The sequence below is a fragment of the Acanthopagrus latus genome, chromosome 6 (genome assembly GCF_904848185.1).
Source record: "Acanthopagrus latus isolate v.2019 chromosome 6, fAcaLat1.1, whole genome shotgun sequence".
Lineage (NCBI taxonomy): Eukaryota > Metazoa > Chordata > Actinopteri > Spariformes > Sparidae > Acanthopagrus > Acanthopagrus latus.
In genome coordinates, this window is record NC_051044.1 from 29,957,891 (window position 1) to 29,981,399 (window position 23,509).

Here is a 23,509-nt window from a genome sequence, read left to right on the forward strand (position 1 = left end):
AAGCATATTGTAGAAATTAAATGTGAGAGGCATTATGCTGTGCATAATGATACATCTGTATTTCATTTCATATCAAACATTAATCACAGATTCACGGAAGCATTAACATTCAAAACAACAACGTCAGTTGTACTTGCGTCTGTTACATAAACACCTTTTAAAATGTGAATAATGTAAGCTAACTCAAACCTGAAATACATTTTTCCTCAGAGCTGTCTCACCATCAGATTCCTTGGCAGATGGCAGTCTACGCGGCAGATCCATATGCACACATTTCCAAGTTGATTTGGGATACATAAAAGGAAACTGTGCATTGCTGGGTGTAAGCCAGGTTTTATGAATCAGAATGTGTTTTGGCATACGTATGCAAATGGATGGAAGGTACAATTGTCGCCGTGTAGTGAAATTACAACAAACAGGTGTTGGAGAGAGGTTCGGTTAAACGCAGTTGAAGTATTGAAAGGATCATAATGCTACAGGTGCCAAAATCCATTTTCCAGGAATCTAAGTTGAGTAAATGATCCATTAGTTTTCAACAAGTCTTAAGTTGCATAGTTTTGAGGCTTAACAGACACAAAATCACTGCACAGTGGTTCATAATACTATGCAAACCACGGAAAATCATTCAGTCATATATATTGACGATTGCAAGGCAAATATCCTATTTACCTTGTATAAAAGCTTGCATATATTTGATCAGCAGCACCTTACCAGAAGACACCCTATAAAATATGTAAGGGATAATGCCTGAGGATGTGTCCATTTTCAGGAATTCATCCATTCATCCAGTCCATTAATTTATGATAATGTGGGCACCTCAAAGGGCATAATCCTGCTTATACCATGGTCACTTGTCAAAGGAATAAAGACCATTAATTCACAGCATGTAGTTTTTCCACAAACAAAGACATGGTTTCCCTGGCAACACCTGAGGGTCTGAGCTGAAGCAAACACTGCCACCCTATAAGGTTCATACGTAATAGAAATGTTCACTACTAGAAAATGGGGTGAACTTTTGAAAAGACTTAACATGACATAATCTAGTCAGCTCATAGAATCCTTTGACTCCTCCACCTGCTTATTTACCATCGTGTTATTCACCCCATTTGTTTTGTCATGCAGCTGGTAGTCTGTCTTGGAGGCAGAGCCACCCATAGTTGAAGCACCTGCGCCTGGTGGGCTCACCATGAAAGCTCTACCTCTCATGGCCGTGTCACTCTCTGCTCTCCTATTCACGTCTTCCTCCAGCAGCGCATGTTTGTTTTCCAGCATCCTCCGCACACATACTAAATTTCACACTCATGCGCTCACATCACTGAATTGACTAATAAAACATGTCAGTTTATCTTTTCTATCCTTTGTCACCTTCATCTTGAAAATGATGTAATTTTATTCATAAATTGTTCATTTGTTCACTTTCAGCTGCATCTCCCTCATTTTATCACAGCTTTAGAGCCGGCTCGCAACACTCAGCTATCAGGCAGAAGGCCAACATTATATGCTAGCACAATTCAAAGTCAATAGCATCATGTAGGGTTGACAAAAAGCAAATATAATTCAACAATATATTTAACGAGAAGACTGGCTAGCTAGCCAACCATGTCATTGGCTCCAAATGAACAAAGATAAATAATACAAAAAATGGTAGTCCATCTGTACGGTCAGCCACAGACTGTGGTAGTGAGTTGAATGCGGACTGGGATGTCATGATGATCGCTTGTGTGATGATCGTTTAAACTATTTCCAAAATTGTATACAATTTTCTATGGTTCGGGGCCACCTCAGTTGCGTCCTTTTTTTTTTAGCATTCGCTCAGAGTCCACAAGAATATCTTCGACAAAGATTGTTCTGTGCCATTCCGTCATTTTGGGCAGTCAGCTATTATTGTGAAAGCCACAACTCAGTGGAACACTGCCAGACAACATGAAGAACTGTAATTCAATCAGCAGCTTTACAAATCTGCTGAAAGACCCTCAGTTCTGTAACCACAGATCACTGGGTTTCACTTGAATAACATTTTGTGTGTGTGTGTATTTTATGCTTGCGGTGTACTGATCAGTGTTACTGCGCTATGTTTGCCATAGTTTTTTTTTTTTTTTTTCTTTCAGTGATGTTCTATAACTATGTGACGTTTTAATTATGACCTGCCAAGGGACTGCAGATGTAAATTAGCTCTAAGTTAACTCTGGTGCAATGCATCAAATGGCAGCATTTATGTTTAATATTGCATAGTCCCTCTACAAATGATGATGAATTACATTAAATTATAAATATCACGCTTCCATTACCTGATTGGTATCAGTTAGCCTGGTTCAAGGCTCATCACACCTCCCATATTATTCATACATTCAAATAGATCTGGACTCATTGAATCCATGTTGCTATTCAGATTCTCAACAAAAGAGCAGAGCCTTTCTTGCACAAGTATTTGATTTACATTGTCCATTCCTTGTAATGGTTTAAATGGCTCTGACTGAAAATGTCAGCTCACTCCCTTGCTGCTGGATCAGGAAAAAATGACTGATTATGTTTATTGCTAATTTGCTGGCAGAGTCCAGAAACCTGGAAGAAAATTACCACCACCCACCTGCTGCTCGATATTTGAATGCAATATGTATATTGGTGCACCCTGCAGGGCCTCCAATGTGTCAGTCTGGTAAATTTTGTAATTTGCTAACGTCTGTAGTCAGTGGACAGAAGGTGTTTTTGTGACTTACACAGAATTTCAACTTCCACGCTGGAGTCATCAGTATGCCGTCCCACAGTTCAATCTAAACACCACTACAATAAAAATGGCCTCATCCAGGAGCTCTCAGTAAGACATTGCTGACACAGTCTCACACAGGGGTCAGCGGAGGAGACATGAAGTGGAACAGTGCAGCAAACAGTCATCTTCCTGGAGCTGGGTGCGATTACCATAAGCTACCCCACCCTGTGCCCCCACCCTCCTCAATATCCCACACACTACTGTCCTGCGCCAAAGTGGGGCTACTGTTAAGAGCTAATGTAATTCCATTTCTGAGTGCACTGTGAATTGTCTGTTTTGTCTGAATTTTGTCTGTTATTGCACTGAAGGCTGCAACACAGCTTCAATATCCTTGAAGTTTATCCCTGACCCGATAAAATAGAGAGTTTATTCTGTCAACAATTCAATCCTATAAGTCCTTCCCATTTCATAGGCAGATGAAATCTTCTTTCACTGTGGTTTTATGCTGCCTGCATCTTCACTGGATTATGCTTTATGCGCGAGGCCTCAAGTCTCTGCTGGGTGAATGTAACATTTTGATCACTTATACAGTGACACAATTAAACTAATCAGTTATTCTTCCAAGTTATTTATGGAGCTGCATATTCTATGGTGTTAGCATTTGATATTCTATGATGTTTTATATCACTTTAAAAATAACATCTTTAGGTTTGGACTCTTGTTCAGACAAAAGAAGTCAATTCAAAACAGCTCTTAGAAGTTGATCTACATTTTTCACTATTTCCTGCTTAAAGGCTAATTTGGTGATCATAATTAATAGCACAGGCTTCACAGCAATTTTTCTAAATTATTGGTTGCCACTTGTATTAAGACGCTTCATTAAATTCTTTGGTTTTATGAGCTTGATTTAAAGTGTTTTGCTATTTAAGATGTTAGCAAATATATTTTAGCCAGAAGGCAGTATATATCAGGTGCCACAAAACTATTTTAAATGAGTCATCAAATGAGTCTCTATAACTCTAGACATTCAAATATGTGATTTGTATTTGGATTCAATTACAAATTCAGACATAATTTATCTCATGCTAGTTTATCCAGAAATAAGTGTCAATCCACCTACATTATTAAAAGGAAGCAGAATCCAGTTAATGACTAATGCTCGAATCTCCAGTCCCTCATAGGATTGTCCTACCCACATTTCAAATGTGTCCATGATCGATAGATTATGAAGGAACAGTTCACCCAAAATGACATTTCATTCATGATCTGCTAACCTCCACATAGATGAAAAGTCGGGTGAAGTTTCTGAGTGTACAAAACATGTCTAGAGCTTGGTTTACACCCCACTGTTTCCCACACATTAACTTACAAAATTAACATTGGCAGCCACATATTGATTTGCTATTTTTGGAGCTGTGCATCCCATTCTCACTCACTCAAGACAGCATACCTGTCAGTGAATATTATGATGTTATATGCTCCAATGCAGTAGATGGCAGTGTGTTTTGTAGTCCGCCCAGAAAACAGAGGAGGAGGCCTATTTATTGCAGTTGGTTTGACCATAACTTCCTCTGCAAAGAAGACGGCTGGCCTCATCGTCAAGATCAAGTCTCCACAAAGTCGTGGCGAAACTGTGTAATTACATCATCATGTGATGCACTGGGGACTTTTTCCCAAAAGCTAACATTGTGAAAGACGTGTCTGTAAAACATTAATAAAAGCCTCACAACCCTGCACAATGACTTGTTTTACTGTCATAATTTGTCCATTAAAATTTGCAGAGTCTAGAAGAGCCGCTCGATTAGATTTTATCACTATCCAAGTTAGTTCGGCGCTAATCAGGAAGTTAGCCGGAAGTTAGTCTTGAGTGCACATGCTCTACGGCACCCCAGCTGGACAGTCACCACCACAATTAAAGTCTGATTCTGTGGGAAACACGGCACCCTCAACGTGAGGTCAAGCTCATGCACCCACTCAAGAGTGCTATCACATCGAGCTTAGCAAATGCAGTGAAGATTTCTGCTTTTTAAACATTGTATATAAGATCTTCTTAAATCAATTTGGGTTCTTGGGGCTTCCGGAGAGATTGCAATGTGCTATATAAGATGTATGGAGCAATTTTCTTTTTCGATAGTTTTTTTTATACTTAAAAAAAGTCCCCATCTACTTCAGTTGTTAGGAGAATTCTGCAACCCTGTTCTGTACTACTCTGTTGCTGTGAAGTTTGAGAAATGTTTTGTGGACTAACTAAACTTAATCTGAATTTTGGCATGGGGGTGAGTAGATAATAACTCATGATAATGATTTTCCTTTTTGCATGAAGTGTTCCTTAAATAATAACATAATTACACAGTGGAATATAAAGAAACTCCTACTCTAAGTACAGGATAAAAACCTTTAGAAAAGTAATCAAAAAATAATAAACTGGATAAAAAGAAAATCCAAAAGCAATACTACGGTATGCAATCAAACTCAATAATGGTCATATTAAAGGTATCCTAATAGTACTATCTGGCTGGTATGTTGGCAAACTGGTGTTTTTCCACCTTTATTTTATCACAGTCAGTCCATTTCTATGTACTGTCTGACCTGCAACTGCACACAGCCACAGCCCTGTCCAACTAAAGCATCTATCACTGTGATGAACGTGTAGTGTAACCTGGTGATTGACTTTTAAAGAACAAGGTGTCCACAGTGTCTAAATCCTGTGTGTCCCAGGAATGGCCCTCAATTCATCTCTTCTCTGACATCTCACTTTGTCTCAGGACACTGTGCAGTGCCCCTGTTACACAAGGTGGACAGGAGCACTCACCATACCACTGTGTTAGCTATTTCAGGCTTTGTCAGATTTCTGTATATATCTGAAAATGAAGATAGACTGAAGTCGCTTTGGAGATTTTGATCTTAGTATTCATATCCATTATAAAGACTTCCTTTGCACCTGGCACTAACACCTGGATGATAGGACTGTAATTACACAAAACAAAAACACATGAAACCCACGTGTAAATTTACCCAAGATGCATTATACACAATTCCTCTGGAAATGGTCACAGATGCAGCTATCCACATTCTCAATGATTAATGCAGTACATTTTTCATCTAGATATAAAAGCACAACAAACATAAATCTATGACTTGCTACAGACCAAACCCAAGGGCCTACAAACAGGAGCAGGTTCCTCTAGCCTTCCCTGCGTATTCCAACATGCTATTACCCATGGTCTTGAAATGATCACATACTGTATATACACATATGTCACATATGGATGTCGGCATGTCGATGTGTGCGCATACTTTTGGATATACTGTGTTTCAGTCTATTCACCCATAAGCAGTGCAGCACATCTATTAATGACACTAATCTAAATTGATATTATGTGACTATTTTACCTCATAAAAATAGCTTAAAATCATAATACTGTTACAGTGATTTGTCACTGGGTAAATGGTGTCACTGTCTTTCCCACTTTGCCCCTGCAGTAGACTTGTTGCTGTTGAATAGTAAGTAATATTAGCTGGCTTGTTTTACATCTTTTTGTTGCTGATGTTTGGCTGTGTTAGCAAAGCTGTCCACTTGCTAGTTGTTGATTGTATGCCAAGTTAGCCCATTTCTACAGGTGTTTAGCAGTTGGCATGTTATAGCCAGATGTTGTAGCTCTGGTTCAGGTTATGTTAGCTTGGCGTGCTCTTACTTTTGTTACCTTTGTTGATTTGAGTTGCATGCAATGCCTGGTCAAACATTTTCAATAGAATTATGGCTTGCCAAGTTTTATTTGTAGTTAGCACGCTACATTTGAATTATATAACATAATTTTACAGAAACCTGTGACTTGGATTTATGAGAGCTGTGTTGCTCTCAGAAAAAAGTATGAATAATAACATAATGTTGCTTTACAGACAAGATCTTACAAAAATGAAATGGCGGCTAATGGTATAAAAGATCCAATTTTAGGATTTAACAACTCTTCATACATTCCTGCAATGGCTAATTATCCCTTCCTCCTGTGGGTTGCATATGGGGTAAGAAGAGGAGATATGTATCCATGACTGCTCAAAGTCAGCATATTGTGACTGGTTGACAGTCCTGGAAGAAAATAATTATCAAGCAAAGATGAGTATCATCTGCAGGAAGCACTGTTCGATCTTGCAACTCATGATGGCGAATAATTTTGTTATGCGTATAAGGTGAAGCTGACAGGTAAGAATGCAATGCAGCAAAGGTCCAGATGGTTCAAAGAAGCCAATGGGTGGAATAATGGTGACGCGTATACAGAAATTTGGGCAGCACATACCTGACACCTCTGGGACTTTCACTTTCAGATCTGTAAATGACAAAGACATCAATCAGGAGGGGTAGATAACCAAAACTGGATGGTAGGAACCTAAATCCAGTGACATGGCAAAGTGAAAATCATGCTGGGCTTCTGAGCAGGTCAAAATGAGACTTGAAACTACATCAACTGGACAAAATTACATTTGGCTAAATAACTGTCTGATACATAACTGTCAGCAGTTCAGTCGAAAGCTAAGCTTCCGATTAAACTACTGAACCTGCCTTCTTTGCTTTTCCAGATCAGCAGGTCCAGGACAGTTAAATCCCAGTGGTCGACAGACAGTAAAGCCGACCATCAGAGGCAGGCCATCTGAAATTCAACACGCCAGTTCCAACACACACTTCTTTTATAATCACATCTTTACAACAAGCCTTAATTATGGTTGACTTTAAACTGTTCTTTGCCACTGTCAAATTATGCTTGTGATACCTCACAGCTGTTTTAACCCATATAGAACCAAACCTGTTTCCCTCAGCTGCACTATTTCCTCTAATCCTAATCTATCTGAGAGGATTGATACAAAAATGTTTAAAAAGTTGGCAGATGCCCTTTTCTGCATTTTTGTCACTAAGTGCTATGTGAAATTGGCATGTAAGCCTCAACTTAATACTGAATGAAGCAAAATGAACTATTTGGTTCTTCAACCTTGGGCTTATGTGTAGCCAGGCATGTTTGTAATGACACACGCATGGCTGAGGGTCACCACAGTTTCTAAAGAATGTCATGTAACAGGCAAACAGCACATAATGGAACAGATCCTTTCCATCCACAGGAAATATGAAGGAAAATTCCATTCTTGAAAGGGTATAGCTGAAACCCGGCCAAACTGTCTGTGATGTCCATCAACTTCACCTGGTCGATAAATTGATAGCAATATGTATGGGAAAGAGACACATCATCGATACCAAAGAGAAAAAAGCTTGATAAAATGTTCGATAGCTACAAGAATGTGCATTACATGCAAACTAATGGAAAGCCTATAAGAATACGTCCCCACTCATAAAGCGAGCCGAGCGAGCTATGAGTGACAGATGAACAGCCGATCATTTAACAGACAAATCCTACGTGTGCTGCCGCCATGTAACTGACAACAACAGAAGAGTGTGGAGTGAGGCATTATCGTGGATCCCACTGCACTGCAGACCAGCTCTACTCCGTCTGTAAAACTGTGAAGTCACACAGTGGTTGTGGTACTGTCTGCTTTTCTTGTGGTCTGATGCATTGGCCTACAAACCCTCCCCCACAATGACCCCTTTGGCCTCTGTCCCGGTCTTCTGCTGCTTGTCTTGGTGTCACTCACGCTTTGGAGCTCCTCTTCTGCAAGAGTGTCTCTGGGCTCATTCGGTAGAGCAATCGGACTATTTGCTCTGCCTATGAGCCCAGAGAAACTGCAGCTGTGTGACAGCCGAAGTGGTCAGCATGACCACCGGGGCAACTATGGCTCTCAATCCACTGCACCAGCTCCATTGCTGGCTGAGTGTTTTACAAACCAACTGCGAGAAAGACAGAAGCACGAGTCATTACCGCCAGCGTGAGAAAATGACTGCAGGCAGGGAGGACTGTGAATAAAAAAGGACAGGACAACTTCTCAGTATGACACTATTTTTATTCATGTATATATCATTTTTTTAACCATATCACTCAGGCCTACATCAATTTAATTTGAGAAAATCAAAGGCAATCAAAGCCAGATTGTCTTTCATAACCCACCACATCTAGCTAACAGGGCTCTTGTCTTTCCTCACTTCCCCTTCAGCAGGAAAGTGTCAGCTTCTTGGCCCCCAGTACTCAATACACAACAAATGAGCGTGATCTATCAGCTGTATTGGATTCCAGTCCGTAGAGGTGGGTGAAAAAGACTTGCAGAGGTAGTGCTTTGACACCTTCATCCATGCTGTGTTTTTCCAGACAAAGCTACCCAAGTCTAACAAATCCTTTACTAATGGCATTATGGTACCCCGTCTGTACAAAGCTGCTTTGATGAGACACGGCTAACTTCAAATGTTCTACCTACTCGCTAATGTTTTTGGGTGACACACAGAGCGAGCACAGTGAGGGAACTGCTTTGAGGGAGGGGGGGCAGAAGCAGAAAGGTAACCAAGAACTGACTGACAACAAGACGGCGTTGTCAGGAAATCACAAGCTGTCAGTATGAGACCTTTGTCAAAAAAAAATCAATGGCATCAATAGGACTGCCAAGGGAAGGGCTCTGACTGGAAGTGTTGGACTGTATCGGCAGCAACAGCGGCAACAGGAACATGACTATCCCGTTTAAACTAACTGACAACTGGCAAAGATGAAATAGTAACAAGGACCTGTTGCACAGATAAAACCCAGTTGATGATATCATGCGAGGATGTGAGATATGTGAGATAGCTGAGCCTTCCCCAGAAATTGCATCCAGTAACCGGCCACATTAAGACTGAAATGCTGAGCCAGGGTTATCAGTGCTGGGCAGCGATGGCGGCAGCTCCAGATGCATTAGGCCATCAGTGAGTGAAGACCACAGTGCTTAACCTAGTTACTGTACATTCTGTTGTCTCGAGAGAACTGCTGTATGATTATGAATGTATCCGTATAATAACTGGATTGCATTTTACTAAGTAGATTTTTTTTTTTTTAATTGAAATATATGGAGTCCCTTAAGATGAAGGTGGACTGTTTCTCCATGAACCTTTTATAAAACTTACAGTGATTCCTCACTGCAGCCGACCCAACCACTTAGATTGACTGTGTGATAACATCATTGACATGTAATTGAGTGTATGGCTTCATATGGGGACTTTTAGCAATGCTTGCACTAGTGCTAGCTATTCTGAGGGTCCCAAATGCCAAATTAAGCCCTCGCATTTCAGCAACAGCATGTTAGACCAAAGCAAACACCTGATGTACATGCATTAGGCAACGAGTGGATGTACACCTTGTCCATTACTTGCTCCAAGGGATGAAATACAATGTTCACTGTTTGCATAATCCTAATGTGAAAATATTAAAGTGATGAGTTGCTGAAACTACTTAGTTATATGGCATAAAAGTTGGCATCTTTTCATCAGCAAAGCTAAACAGCTCTATCTGTGTAACTCATAGGCAAGTACAGTATCATCATGTCACATCATTCACTCTGTGTCCGATGGCCGAGCAGCCACATTTCACTCAACACACTCAGAACAAATAACTAAGAGTTACAGCACCAGCACCTGCGTCAAGGACTTGAGACAAACTATTATCTTACTCATTTAAAACGTGACACGTCCAGGCTTTGCGCACAGAGTCAATTACAGACTTTCTGCCCTGACATTTTCAGTGGTAAAAACATTAACAGCAGAACAATCAGGACAAAAGTTAAAGTGTACTGCAGCAGCTGGAATAAACAATCAGCCTACCTGCTGCAGTCATGCTCTCTGTTGTCACCTACCACCGCGTCCCGTGACAGGCTTTGCACGAGGTTCACGGTGATAAATATGGAGGCCAATTACTGCCCCTTAAAGGACAAGTTTGGAATAAATATTCCCATTCAGGCACTTGAATTGAAGTACTTAAACAAATAGCAATACACCCCTACATATCTTTACATACTAACAGTTTCCTGACATCTATTAAGGCTGAAAACACCAGTTGTTTCACCTACCCCTGCAGCGATACAGTCACACAGATTTGATGTCTGTAGAGTTTTTGAAATTTTCCTCAATCCAAACATACTGACTATAAATGAACCCCTCAAAGCACTGAAAAAAGTAGAATTCAAACAGCAACAAATCTTTCCTGAAACAGTACATCTGTGTTTGATCCGATCAGAAAGTAGCACAGGGAAATTAATCTTGTAAAAGATTTTCTGCTGTAAGCTTAAAGACACAGGGTCTGCATCCAGGCCTTGCTGACATACATTGGAGTTGGTGAACTAACCCTTAATACAACAGTTGGCTTGCTAGCCTGGAACATGCCAAAACACCAAGAGCATGCTAGCACTTCCCTGCCACAATAGTTCACCAAGTAAGCAAGCTAGCTCAGTTGCTAACCAGACAAAAAGTTAACACTATTCATTCAGAAGCTGTATTTGTGCCTACAAGAGACTCCGAGTCAAGTCTCTTGTTAAGCAGTTTATATTCTAGCAGAGGATGGTTGGTGTGTATAAATGCGGGACACAACAGGGAAAATATGGTATCTTTCCTCGATTTTTACATGTTCTCTGTTCCCCCAAAAGTCATTGGCGAAACACTCAAGTTTGTCAAAAAAAAAGTTCACAAGACTTGACCCATGCAAAAAATGTGTGTAGACTGACCTCATCTAAGAAAATGTATCCAATGACAAGGTGATGAATTTAAAAGAGCTCCAGTCAAACCCTTGATGATTGATGACCATGTGGAAAATATAATAGAAAAATGACATTTATGTTGTTTAATGTATCTATTTAAAGAACGTCAGAGTTTTCATCCAATTTCTTCTTCAGTGAAGAGTAACAAGAACTCCTTCGAAAACAGAGGTTGTTGCATTTTTTCTTGTACATTTTCAGTGTTTTAGTCACAGGAATGGCATGTATTCATTGGCTCGGTTAGAGGGTGGAGGCCAAAATCTACAGACAAAATATAGGAAAAATAAAACCAAAAACCGGTACTTGTACTACAAAAGTTGAGTGAGAATATTGTTTTGGTTTTTTTTGTTATTCGGGTGAGCCAACCCTTCAAAGTGCAAGGGTCACCACCATCAAAGAGTATTATTTATGAGCTAATTCTTACTAAATCCCTTTTGGGGTACCTGTAACTGCCCTTCTGGTTACATGACTAAACAGGAAATACACTTAGTGGGCCCACTTCTCCTGAGCACAAATCACCAGTGTAGTCAACAGGAACATTCCTGCAGTATCCTCCTCCGTAATGCATGGATCCTCATCGTATGGCCCTTTTTGTTCAAACTGAGAGAGGGAGCATTAAACAGGGCAACTGTGAGAGAGCATGAAAGCACAGGATGTGACAGACAACGCCCACAACGCCTGAGTAACTGAAGGGAAAATGAGGGATCAAGCCATGTTGCCCCAGCAGATGTTTTTTAATGGGAGCTAATTAAACAGTTCTAGAGTTGTTTGATATGGTATAGTAATGCAGTAAGTATATGTTAGCTGTTAATAAATAAGCTGTCAACTTGAGTCTCTGTGTTTTAAACTGTATAAAGGGGCTGAACAGCAACAGAATACTAATGCTAAAGACAAGCACACAAGGTATATGTAAATACAGACATGGCTTAAAGCTGCATTAGTTGAGTGTTTGTTTTTTTTTAGATGTATCGATATGATCAGGTGCTGTGGGGGAAGCTATGAACACAAGGCTGACATATGAAACAGCAAGCATGGAACAACGGAATTGTGAGTTAACTTTCTGGTCACCAGACAAATGCATATCAACCACCTACATGTATATCAACCACCTACTGGCTCTGGTTTGGTCACCACAAACTCCGAGGGGACACACTCTTAAAGCTAGGGTCTATACAATCCTGGACAGCTAGCAAGCCAGCTAGCAAGATTTGAAAGTGGCACCTCCTCTTAGTTCCACCCCCCTCCTCCCCATCCCGTCAGTGCTCCGTCCAAAGCCATGCGCCCACAAACTTGAACACGCATCTGACAGTGGGACTCAGCCGGGAGAAGGAGATGCTGGAGCACGAAGCAATTTAGTACGGAGCAGACAGGAAGTTAAGGTCCATTTATATCCTACAGTAAAAACGTATAAGGACCCTCTCATCAGTATCCGGAGATCGTTGCATCCACCAGAGGATACGTTGCCTCTGTGCATACGGATCTGGAGTGCTCCGGACGAAATGGAGCAATACCACTGGAAATCGGGGCGGCAGTATAGAGTCAGAAGTCACTCCATTGCAAAAATCGATGAATAAGAGAGTAGTTGCCGGAAATTCAAAGAAGAAGAAGACGAGAGTACAACACTGGACATTAAAAAATCGAGCAAAATTTGGAGGAGAAGAAATGTGAGTTGGTGAGAGGGTATTTTTACACAGTGCCGGGTCATCGTGACAAACAGCAACCGTGTCAACGGCTCTGTCATTTATGACACGACACCGCCCTATAGAGGATAAGCTGCGTTACGTCCATAAAAACGCTGAAACCGGACGGAGGTATGTAGGCCAATATCAGAGAGAACGTTTGGTACTGACAGACGAATTTTGTCCGGATCCGGAGGTATAAAGCCAGCTTAAAGCGAAATAACAAAAAAACATCTGGTTACTTTTTAAAATAAGACACTCCGTGTTGACACCAGCACACGCCGTGAGGCCAGCTGTCTACTTTACTGCGCTGTGGCGGACTCAAACCACAACCAGTGGGGACTGCCGGAAGGCGGAGCAAAACTGGATCGGAGCCGCAACGCAGCGGACCCGTATCCAGTGGAAACTGGGCCGACTCATTAGCCATTCTCATGGCTAAAAACAACAATGCTAACGTTAGCATTGGGCTAATACGAGCTACAAACGTTGCAAAGTTGGCAAACCTTACACATTTCATGAAAATAACAAATCCCCCCGAAAAAAAAAACAAATAATTACCTGTCCAACAGAAAGAGAGCGACCTCTGCGTCACTTTTCAGGCCCTTCATATGCCCCAGTTGTCTCCACCACTAAAACGCTGCACCGATGTTGACTCGGGTCTGACTTCTTTCTTTAGCCAGAGCCTTTTTCGTAGCAGCCGTTTCTGCCTCAGGCTTTCTTTTCTTTGCCTTTTTAGCGGGTTGAGCTGTTACAAGTAACACTGGCTGTATTTTCTCTGCCATTGTAACCACATGAACGTCTTCTCCTGCAACTCCATATTTCTGCAGAGGAGTGTGCTGAATATTTCCGGCATCAGTGAAACGTAACGTGCAGGCGCGGAGGAGGGAGGGACAGAGGGGGGCGCAGGCAGAACGAGACAAGAAGGCATCTGACCAATCAGAGCATCTGACCAATCCGTGCTATTCGGACCGAAAAGCATCGATTGGTCAGCTTTTTCTCAGTCCTGCAGCTGCCACAGAGGTCTGATTATTTTCATTCCTTTTTCTGAATACATAATGTATTGACTACTCTCAGGGTAGCAGGGCCATTTCACCCAGTATAACAAAATGTGTTTCTGAACAACATCGCAGACCGCAGCTTTAAAGGTGAAAATTGTAAAATATGGCCAGAATTCAAAGGTGCCTCAAACATAGTGAGTAACATATCATTGGAGTAACTGACAACTCTCAACGCTCTTTGCTAGCTGTCCTTGGCTGGTTACCTTTAGCTAGTAAGCTCATGACTCAGTTTGCCATGGAGCCATTGGCCCTAGAGTTTGCCTGAAAGGGCACCTCGGAACACAGGGGGAGTCACCACTTTAACGGGGCAAAGCTCAACTGGATTTTTTCGCCTGAGTGAACACGAATGGATACCGAACTGGGCATGAAAACAGCCCAAGAACGAAAGAAGTCAGTTTGAAGACAGCAGCTCTGATCACGACTACGACTATGGGGATGGCAACAGAGAGTGACATCAGCAGACAGTGAAAACATGTAGAGTTTGAATACTTTTACATCTTACTCTGTAGTGTGTTTTATTAATGTGGAGTGCGAATGTAGTGTGAAATATTGTCTTATTTTTGGTATGAGAAACTTGAATTCAGAGGGGAAATGGCTGTATTTATTTCTATTTATTAAGTAAAAACCATAAGTCAGAGAATTGAATTTCATGAATAATAAGAGTTGGTTTTAGTCAGTTATTAAGCTTAAAGATGGCATAAATAGTATCTCCCAGCTGAAACTACAGGGGCTATCAGACAATCGCCTCACCCCAGTGCAAAGTGATCTCATGATACAGAACAGGATGGGGCTAGGTTAACCTCAGTAGACATCTCTGCAACACAGTGCATGGACATCTTTGACATAACGTCTGTTGATGATGTATTTTTTATCTTTTTTTTTTAATTCTGACAAACTTGACAGTGCAAATATTAACTTATCCATCTTTATTAACCACTCTGATACACTTCAAGATGTGTTCTTGACTGATCTCTAAATAAATTCCAGAGCCTTCTGTCCCGTTTTCCCATAATAATACCAACATACGAGACTTTCAGGTTACCTCTATTTATTCAGCAGGAACCACAACAAGGAACCCCTCCCCAACTCCCTGTTTCCGTCTCAAACATGTCCTTCAAAATAAAAGCACATGTATAACATCTTCGATTCCACCACACCCGTGACCCTCCTAACAAGACTGAGTAAAATGTTTCAATGAGACAAGACCAAGACCTTCAAAATCTAGTCTTGAGATCACAACCAATCTTGGGTACTACACTGATAGAAATCTCTAAACTTAATTTGCTACAGTAATTTAAGTCCACAAGCATATCATATTTTTGTGTATGAGAATAACTGTCTAACTACTTGTTAGTTACAATGTAAGTTCATTGCTAGATCTTAGTGATTAGCTTGGTGAGAAAACGTAGCTTTATTACCATTGAGAATGATATTCAAAACAACAAACACACAACATAAGACTGAAGCTGTACTAAAATCCACATCAGATCTTCGAAGTTGTCTCCTGTGATGCTTTCATATTTTTTTTTCTTGACCCAGGACTGGAAACTAGGAACTTGAATGAACACTAATCACAAGAAAATATTTCTTACACTTCCATATGAAAAATACTGAGCAGATAAAGGCTAAATCACTGAAGAGATTGTTCCACAATGACTTAAAAAATCCCTGCCCTGTACTTCAACTCACAAATCAATACATCCAGTCCTAATGAACCAAAAGAAAAAAAAACCTTATGAGGAATAAAATGTCTGCTTGTAGAAAAGCTGCAGTTCCAGTATATTACAGCAAATGTGCCTCACTGGCAATCAACTGGGTTCCAGCAGCTGTCAGTCCAATCAAAGCAAGGATTAGTGTAATTAACATTTTCTAGACCCACAGAGTTTTTCAATCAAGTATAAAGTTTTAATAATCACAGATAAATGGGGCTGCAGGGAATTATGCATCACACAAGCACGTTTCCACAGCACCATAACCTTCCTTCTGAAAAGGCACTTCATACGGGTGAAAATTACCTATGGTCTATTTTCTGTCGATTTCAGGGTACAATAAGCCAGAACTCAAACCAAAAAACTAAATACAGTATTGCCTGACTTGATCTGGGCCCAGCAGGCAGTGTCACAAACTTGGAGCAAATATGCAGAATTCCCAGTAGCTGCAAAGAAAATGGCAGGAATCCTGGAAATCTGTGTGGCCAAACGCAATCCAGGCATTCTTTCAGTAACCCGCAGGAGGCTGCAGCCAAACCAATTAAATGATATGAGCTTGGCAATAAGTGGATTTTATTACATGACCTCAAGAAACCCACTGCAACCAAATTGAATCATATCACAATACAGAGGTTATAGGAAACCTTCATGCCTTGACACGTTTTAAAAACAGATTACAATTCCCATTACAAATTTCAAATTGCCATTTCAAAGCTTTTTAAAAGGTCGAAGGTATAAGCAATGAAGTGCCTCTCTAAGTTTCAATAGCCATCTCAGTTTCTTGTGTGCTTAAACCTGGGACTTGGAGGACGAAGTTCAGCTTCAAAAAGTCTGAAAAGCCAATGAACGTGATTTCTCTCATATTCAATTTCTGTTAAAGTGCTGTTGCTCTTGTCCGTGCGAGTCCCACTGGGTGGAAAAGATGAAGCTTCCACTGGCCACTGTATAGTTTATAGCAGGTTGTCTTGAGCCAAGTTTTCATTCTCCTCCTTGTTCTTGTGTCAATTATAGCTGCAGTTGTTTAACCAAATAGGGTAATGGAATTAACCTTTTCATCTCCAAGGAAATGCATCACAGCCAAGGGAGAAAAGCATGATGGGAGAGTGAGCTTTCTGCAGCAGCCCTGGACTCTACCCAACAGACCGGTTCGTGCTGATGTGATTCCTGCTGGTCTGCAATAGGAGTCAATGAAAGTGTCAGGCAGCAACACATCACTTAGAAATGTATTACAGTTATGTGATTACTTTATTCAGTAATTGAATAATTACAATTTGAATTTAAGTAATTACATTTTGCTCCTAATCCCAGTAATGCTCTGTTAATTTTACATTTTGGAGGGCTGCTTGTTTGCTGTCCTAGGATTTGGCTCGAGGGTTGATATATTCCATTTCTGTGTGCTCACTGGAGAGACTGGTCCTGCTAGCTTCCACCAAACAGGAGGAGTAGGCCTTTCACTAACTCCAAAGTTGTCATATCTGCATGTAATATCTTCTGAATTTATTTTCTCCTGTGAGTAACTGGTAAGCCTACCTTAGAGATTAAAGATTAAAGAATAATTCAGTTGTCATTATACAGTACAAGATTGCATAACACAATTTCAGTTGAATTCTATAGGCTTACCATACAGAAGTGTCAGAAAAGTAACAGTTCCTGGTGGTGTGTTGATGTCTGTTGGTACAGCAGTGGGTACTTCTGTATACTTCATTCATTCATTCACCACTCTCTAACTGTTTATTAGGAATCTGTTTATTGGATATTTATTATTATTTGCTTGGTCAATTATGTATCTATTTATTTATCCATTCACTTCCCAAACAACTGTTCATTTTGAATGGAATAGAATAGAATAGAATTACGTTATTGATCGCAGACTGGGAAATTATTTTGTTTGTCTACTGGCGAGAAGCTATTTCTCTATGGATATAGTTTGTATGTTCATTAGAATTGCTGCAGTTTCCTGGTGTTCTTTCCTTGTGTTCTTTTCATAAAATGACAATACAGTGTTCATTCTATAATACATTCTACCTTTTGCCAGACAACAGTAGAATCAGAACACACCTGGTTTTGTTCAGAGCTGGAGGGTGTGTCAACCCTGTGGCTATACTTGCAAGGTGGTCTTCTGGGCCCTCATTTATCAACACGTGCAGAAAAGATTCTAAATTCTGTCTTACAAATACAACATGGAAAGTGCATCAGTACAAAAAAAGTATTTATCAAATGTGCACACACTGATCAAACATACTGGTATGAATTCATGGTTGATAAATCCCACATGTGCTACACCACCATGTGTAGCTTGTGCACCTTCTGGGTCATTAGCATTTGCAATGCTGGAACAAGCAGGTGGCCAAAAACCCCAGGGTGGACAGAAGCTGTATGTACACAGGAATGGCTTTTAGTTTCTTCCAAGTCCAATATTCTGGTCAATACATGTTTTGGGACGGATACCTACTCAGATACTACTCATACACTGAGTCTGTTTATTTTCAAACTAGTATTTAAACACTATTTATTTATGCATCCAACCTTAACAAGGCAATACTCTGACACTTTATTTAAATGTATATAATGCATATTCTTGCCTCCTGTACATATAATGTATCTATATTTTATCTTTTCTCTCTTATTCAAATCTTTTTTTCTTTCTTTTATTTTTAGTATTCTAAGTCCTGTACTTATTGTATGGCTGTCTACCTGCTATTGTGACAAGTAAATTTCCCCGATGTGGGATAAATAAAAGTCTTAAGTCTAAAAATGCCACTATGTGCCTTCAACCAAACAGATAAATGCACTTTGACGTTTGTTGCATTTTCCAAATACCGTGCACAGACATCTTACATAGATTTCAACACCAAATAGGCTCATCTGTTTATAATGAGACACATTTACACATTGAGTAATTAGAAATCAAAGAAAATACAGAACATATGTGCATGTTGAGAGTGTTAAAAGCATGCCGTGACACTTGCAATGCTTTCTTTTTGCAGGTTACCTATTCTATACACACTTTGCGAGGGAATGCTGGTGTGAACCCATTAGACACACATCTGTGTGTATACACTGTTGACAAATGAAGGCCCCAGAGCATTGTATGCAGCCACTGGTGCTAGGCTAACCGTTCCCTTCTTCCAGAGAAAAGGCAAAACGAATGAATAGCGTCTCAGCCAAATGTGATTAGTGTAATTATATCATCATACTGTAGAGTCATCTTATATTTGCTTTTGTACTAGTAATGATAACATACTTAAGTACTAGTGGTTCTAAATTACTTACAGTATTAAACATGAATGATATTCCCTACATCTTTTTTTTAAATTTAGCCTACAGTAGTTTAGGCACTCATCTGGCATTTTGAAGGTGCCATATGGAAGAACTGACACCTGGTGAATTCATATACCAAACAAATAGGGTCAGCATATCATCAGAGTAACTGCTAACTGCTGCTGATTATCCATCCATGACTGCTGTTACTGTTCACTTGTAAGCTCAGTAAGTCATACGGACCAACAGAGAAATGTTGGTGTTTACACCGCTAGCACTGGAGCTTGGTTTTCAGATGCACGGCTAGCTGGTTAGCTTGCTAACCTCAGAAGATGTCTCTGCAACATAATACACAGATACATAGACAAAATCTCAAAATTGTGGTGTCCTCACTTTCTGTTTGTAATTTTAATTGAAATTGAAGGTTTCAAACAAAAAAGTGGACATTTTGCATAGGGGTGGGACAAAATACAGATACGGCAGTATTTCTTTGTCCTTCCTCATGCGATACGAGCATCAATAAGCTGGCATTTTTTTAATAGGATACCAATATCCTAATAGAAAATAAGGCACTCTCACAGATTTCCCGGCCAATTTCACTGCCAAACGTCCATTTAGAAAGAACTCTGCTCACCTACAATGGATGGACTTCACTGGCCACAAAGTGCTACATGACAATCGCTGCACATTTTCTTTGTAACATGTGGGAAATGCACTCCTATGCGCTACAAAAAAGGGGGACGCACAAGACCAATACTTGTGCAAATCCCCACTCAGAGAGATGCACTCACCTCTGAGCATGCTGATGAGCTGCTGTAAATAGTTTTACATAACAGAGGTTACTTCAAAGCACTGCAATGTTCTCAGGTTCATGCAAAGCAAGCTGAAATCCAGGTTTCAGGTTTATATATAAAAAAAGTTGATAAGCTGTTGAATGTGTCCAGATATAGACACAAAAACAAGCATGTCATGCTTTAAAGGGTTTTAGCACTAGAACATGCCACGGTTGACATAAAGACAAGTTTGTTTAGCTTCTATAAAGTACAAGCATAAAATGTGTAAGTTTGCATGCACATCTTTTCATTTTATAAAGAAATGTGTATATTCTTCCACTTATTTGTTTTCATGGTTCTTTCATAATTCTGTAAATTTAATTTACAGACTGAAAAACTTGATCTACCGCAAAACTGTGCTGTTTTCTAACAGTCCAGACTTTTGCCAGTTTATGTGATGGCACATGTGGATAATGACAAGTTACAGTCAGTGTGTTTGTAAAAGACGCACTATGCCAAGACTTGATGCACTTTTTGGTCAATGTTTCATCTCAGTTTGTTTCAAATTCTGTGAGACTGACACAACATTGCAGTGAATAAATGGAGAAATCCTGCACTTTATGCTTTCAGGGGCATTTTGTACTGATCAGTTATCATGATGTATCGTTATATGATTGTCTTGCAATATACTGATTTGCACAAAATCACTGCATCATGATATTATCAGTATCGTAAGCAATGTATCCTGTATCGTATCGTGAGGTACCCTGTGATTCCCACCCTTAATATTGCACCTTTAACTAATGAACCTGAAAAACAAAGTTGCTTGTGACTTGTTTTGATACATCTATTTTCACTAGCTTTTCAACTGCCATTATCAGGGAAAGTAGATTGCTATAAAAACCCTCCGATCAACCATTAGTTGGTACAAGGACATGTTCCCTCACTGGTTTTCCACTTACAAACAACTGCTAATTGCTGTGGATGGAGCACTTTCTCGAGGTGGAGGAGCCTGCAAACAGGATTTCAGTGGTGCCATCAGTCCCTGTATTGTGCTCATATTCTATAGAGAATGCATTTACGTTTCTCATATAGTCTATGTATGACACTTCAGAAAATACAGGAGATGGCACTTATACATACAGCACTGTGCATACACAAACAGACACATACCCTGGATACACACACACACACACACACACACACAACATAATTGAATTTCAGTGCTTATCTTTCAGATGATATAAATACAGTCCACAGGCTTTCTATAAACAATACTGGGAATCATCAACATTCAACAAATCTATTCTAAAGTGAGGAGACATGCCAGATTCTTGACCATAAAAAATGATTAGTTCTTTTGTGCGTTTCCAAAATGACTCATGAAATTAACTGAAAATAAATTACTTGTGAGAGACAATGAATGCTGGGGGAGGAAGACTGATGCACAGCAGAAGTAAATAGCATATTTGTTGGCAGGTTATGCACAATATTCTCACACTGGCCTCAATGCGCTATCTGCATGATGGAATAAATGAGCTCTTAGTCTTGTTTGAAGATACTATCATTTCTCCTGTGAGTAGACAACCAAACAGCAATATAGGCAATCTGCCAGAACGTAGTGTAGGTGTGTGTATGTGTGGGCCTAAGAGGAGGTGAGGGAGCGCAAACCAGAGCTGTAGAGAAAATTGCATTTAGTGGCTGTACTCAAGCTGAACTTTGTGGGTCTGGGCCAGACAAATATGTATACACAGTGAATGACTCATGCACTCTGATTCTCCCGTGTCAAGTAGAGACCACTTCACGTGCACTCCTGCAAGCCTGATTGGCCCCATTAGTACCAGCTCTCTGTGTATGTATAGTCAGAGCTCAGATACTTCTGACTTCTAAATTGCTGAGTGAGATGCAAGCGAAAGGCAGTCTAGCAATTGAGACAAATCAGGATATATTTGCATCAGATTGGTAGAATAGCATTATTTCCTTCTGGCATGGTTAAAAACCAATGAGACAACACAACAATAAACCAGAGTGTCTCCCTGATATGAAGGCAGCTGCCACAAAACGGAGACACCAGCGCGCAGCAGCCTCCTCTAATGTCAAGTGGATTTCTATTGATTTGCTGGCATATGACCTCAGCATGTGACAAACTGCGGAGAGAATCAGATCTGCATTCAAGGACATCACGGTAAAAGTCACAAAAGGGTACATTTTTTGAAAATGTTCAACTATTTTGCTTTAAATTGACTTTGATTTACTGTTTGCAATTTATATTTGACTTGGTTTTACATTTGTCTTTAACAAAAAAAAAAAGCTCACTTACTTCTAGAACAGGGGTGCCAAAACATTCTTCCTGGGAGGGCCAAAATTAATAGTGGACCTATTTTAGTGTATTAAGTAAAATGGTACACTTGCGTGCGTCCTGTGTAAAACTGTGAAAATCCTCCGCCAAATGTTTGGCTGCTGTTTCAATTAGGATTAAGTGACTTTGAGCTGATAATAAGGGTGCTCCGATTGACCGGAGATTGATCATTATCAGCCGATATTTGTAATGTTGTTTTTCTTTCCAGATGTGCAACAGAATGTGACAGTTACCGTGAATCTGAAAACGTGTCAGTCTAGAAAAAGCGTCCACCAAAATTAACCATTTAACAGTAATATTTATGAAAGCAATCCCACTTCTATTAAAAATTTCATGATTCGTTCCAAATTCAAAAAGATGAAGACCGCATGCTACATGTTAAAAATAAATGCACTTATCAAAGTATTACGTAAAGCACATGTTTTCACAAAGGATAATAATAAATGGTTAATTATGGCCAGGTAACGCTTATTTAACATCCTTGTGCATTTCTGATGTCTTACTTGGAGAACACATGGATTCAACTTCACAAGGTTATAAGGAGCATTAAATGGTTAGTTGCAGCTAAGGGAAATGATCTCTGACACATTAGTTAACTGTTACTTAATGGATGATTGAGCCTATGGCCCACTGATGAAAGCCATTTGCTGTGACACTGGGTGTCTGCGGCAGCTGTCCCAAAAAATATCACAGTGACACGATCATCCAGCAGTGTTTGGACAGTCAGCTGGCCTGATGTTGGACAATGAATAAGTATTTACTAAGGATGAGCCAATGGCCGCCAGCCTTGCACTACAAACCCCTGACCATCGTAACATTGTGATTTAAAAGGCTCCCCACCAGAGAGCACAATTAAATGGCGTGTCCCCTCAGAGTTGTCGGAGGGCAGTAGTTGTGGTTTGTGATATGTGGGGAGGGGAAATGATCAGAGTGTGTTGCTGCTGACATTACATCTCCCATGTCATGTTTATCATTTTCTTATTAAATCAGCTCAGTTAGGCAAATCCAAGACACCACAATTTGTAGCAGTAGTGTTTCGGCCGCTGTTTCTCTTAATCATGCCGGGGTTTTTTTTGGGTTTTTTTTTACACAGTTTTCGTAGCTTGGCTAGTCGGCCAATGTTGTTCTATGCATATGAGGCTGAATAAAGCTAAGTTACAGACAAGTGGTGTGGAGATGAGGCACAGGCACAGGTGAGCTAGTCCACAACTGCTGCCTTACGACAACACTGAGGAGGCATGCTGCCTCAAATACATAAACAACTTTGTCATTGTCAATCACAATGTTCCAATTCACCAGACAATGCCCAACCCTATA

At 40.2% G+C, this 23,509-nt stretch overlaps 1 protein-coding gene across 6 annotated transcripts in view; it reads right to left on the bottom strand.

The window, feature by feature from the left end:
- Positions 1 to 23,509, bottom strand: part of iqsec1b (IQ motif and Sec7 domain ArfGEF 1b) — a 209,329-nt gene that overhangs the window by 149,213 nt on the left and 36,607 nt on the right. For 3 of the 6 annotated variants that reach the window (XM_037101006.1, XM_037101004.1, XM_037101014.1), the window contains exon 2: positions 7,003 to 7,032. The exons of the other annotated variants lie outside the window; for them this stretch is intronic. In XM_037101006.1, the coding sequence (XP_036956901.1) occupies positions 7,003 to 7,032 (30 nt within the window). The remainder of the gene's footprint in view (positions 1 to 7,002; positions 7,033 to 23,509) is intronic. 6 annotated transcript variants of the gene reach the window in all.